At 41.8% G+C, this 1,689-nt stretch overlaps 1 protein-coding gene across 1 annotated transcript in view; it reads right to left on the bottom strand.

Annotated features, from left to right (window-relative positions):
* The window catches only part of LOC101662743 (zinc finger protein 84-like), an 11,886-nt gene that overhangs the window by 3,731 nt on the left and 6,466 nt on the right, over nt 1-1,689 (bottom strand). The window contains exon 4 of the mRNA XM_045291719.1: nt 127-237. Within this exon, the coding sequence (XP_045147654.1) occupies nt 127-237 (111 nt within the window). The remainder of the gene's footprint in view (nt 1-126; nt 238-1,689) is intronic.

The raw sequence follows: 1,689 nt of genomic DNA, 5'->3' as shown, positions 1-1,689 counted from the left end.
AGCACTCTTCTTGATAAAGGCTTTTCCACATTCACTACATACATGTGCTTTCTCTCCAGTATGAGTTTGCTGATAATCAGTGAGGTTTTTCCTCTTGATAAAGGCTTTCCCACATTCACCACATACATGGGGTTTATCTCCAGTATTAGTTCGCTGATGATCAGTTAGGTTCTTCTTCTTGATAAAGTATTTTCCACATTCACCACTTACATGAAGTTTCTCTCCAATATGAGTTCCCTGGTGAAGAGTAAAAAAAGTCTTCCAGATAAAAGCTTTTCCACATTCGCCACAAACATGGGGTTTATCTCCGGTGTAAAATCTCTTACGCACTATAGGGCATTGCTTCTGGGTGAACGCTTTACCATACTCACAACATACATGGGATTTCTCTCCTGTATGAGTTCGCTGATGAACAGTGAGAGCAGTCTTCTTGATAAAGGCTTTCCACATTCACCACATACATGAGGTTTCTCCGCAGTATGAGTACACTGATGAACAGTGAGAGAAGTCTTCTTGATAAAGGCTTTTCCACATTCACCACATACATGTGGTTTCTCTCCAGTATGAATTCGCTGACGATCAGCGAGATACTTGTTCTGGATAAAAGCTTTTTCACATTTAGTACATACACAAGGTTTCTCTCCAGTATGAGTTCGCATACGAACAGTGAGCTCATTATTCCAGATAAAGGATTTTCCACATTCACCACATACATGGGCTTTCTCTCCAGTATGAGTTCGCTGATGATCACTGAGGTCCTTCTTGATAAAGGCTTTTCCACATTCTCTCCCTCCACTATGTGTTCGCATATGAACAGTGAGCTCATACTTCCAGATAAAGGATTTTCCACATTCACCACTTAAATGTGCTTTCTCTCCAGTATGAATTCGCTGACGATCAGCGAGGTCCTTCTTCTAGATAAAAGCTTTTTCACTTTCAGAACATTCATAAGGTTTCTCTGCAGTAGGAGTTCGCATATGAACAGTGAGCTCGTTCATCCAGATAAAGGATTTCCCACATTCACCACATTCATGGGGTTTGTCTTGGTTGTAAAATCTGTGATGAACTACAAGGCATTGCTTTTGGGTGAAAGCTTTACGATACTCACCCCATACATGGGATTTCTCTCAAGTAGGAATATGCTGATGACCAGTGAGAGCACTCTTCTTCATAAAGGCTTTTCCACATTCACCATGTACATGGGGTTTCTTCCCAGTATGAGGTCGCTGATGATCAGTGTGGTCCTTCTTCCTGATAAAAGTTTTCCCACATTCACTACATATATAAGGTTTCTCTCCAGTATGAGATCGTTGATGATCAGTGAGAGCAGTGTTCTTGATAAAGGCTTTTCCATATTCAACATATACATGGGGTTTCCCTCCACTATGAATTCGCTGACGATCAGCGAGGTCTTTCTTCTGGATAAAAGCTTTTTCACATTCAGCACATACATAAGGTTTCTCTCCAGTATGAGTTCGCATAATGCTTTTCCACATTCACCATATACATAGGGTTTCTCTCCAGTATGAGATCGCTGATTATCAGTGAGAGCAGTGAGTTAGTTAATTGTGCCAGCCTGGCCGATAATCACGTGTGGGGCTGGTTGAAAGGCGGAGGGATAAATGGGTGGTGAAGCCTCGCCTTTCTAGTTCTCGGGTCTCTTGTTTTGTGATGGTTGTATCGGGTGCA

The sequence above is a fragment of the Echinops telfairi genome, unplaced genomic scaffold (assembly GCF_000313985.2).
Source record: "Echinops telfairi isolate 266 unplaced genomic scaffold, ASM31398v2 ScPeMD7_408;HRSCAF=789, whole genome shotgun sequence".
Lineage (NCBI taxonomy): Eukaryota > Metazoa > Chordata > Mammalia > Afrosoricida > Tenrecidae > Echinops > Echinops telfairi.
Note: the sequence above shows the minus strand (reverse complement) of the source record. Positions and strands in the feature narration are given on the sequence as shown.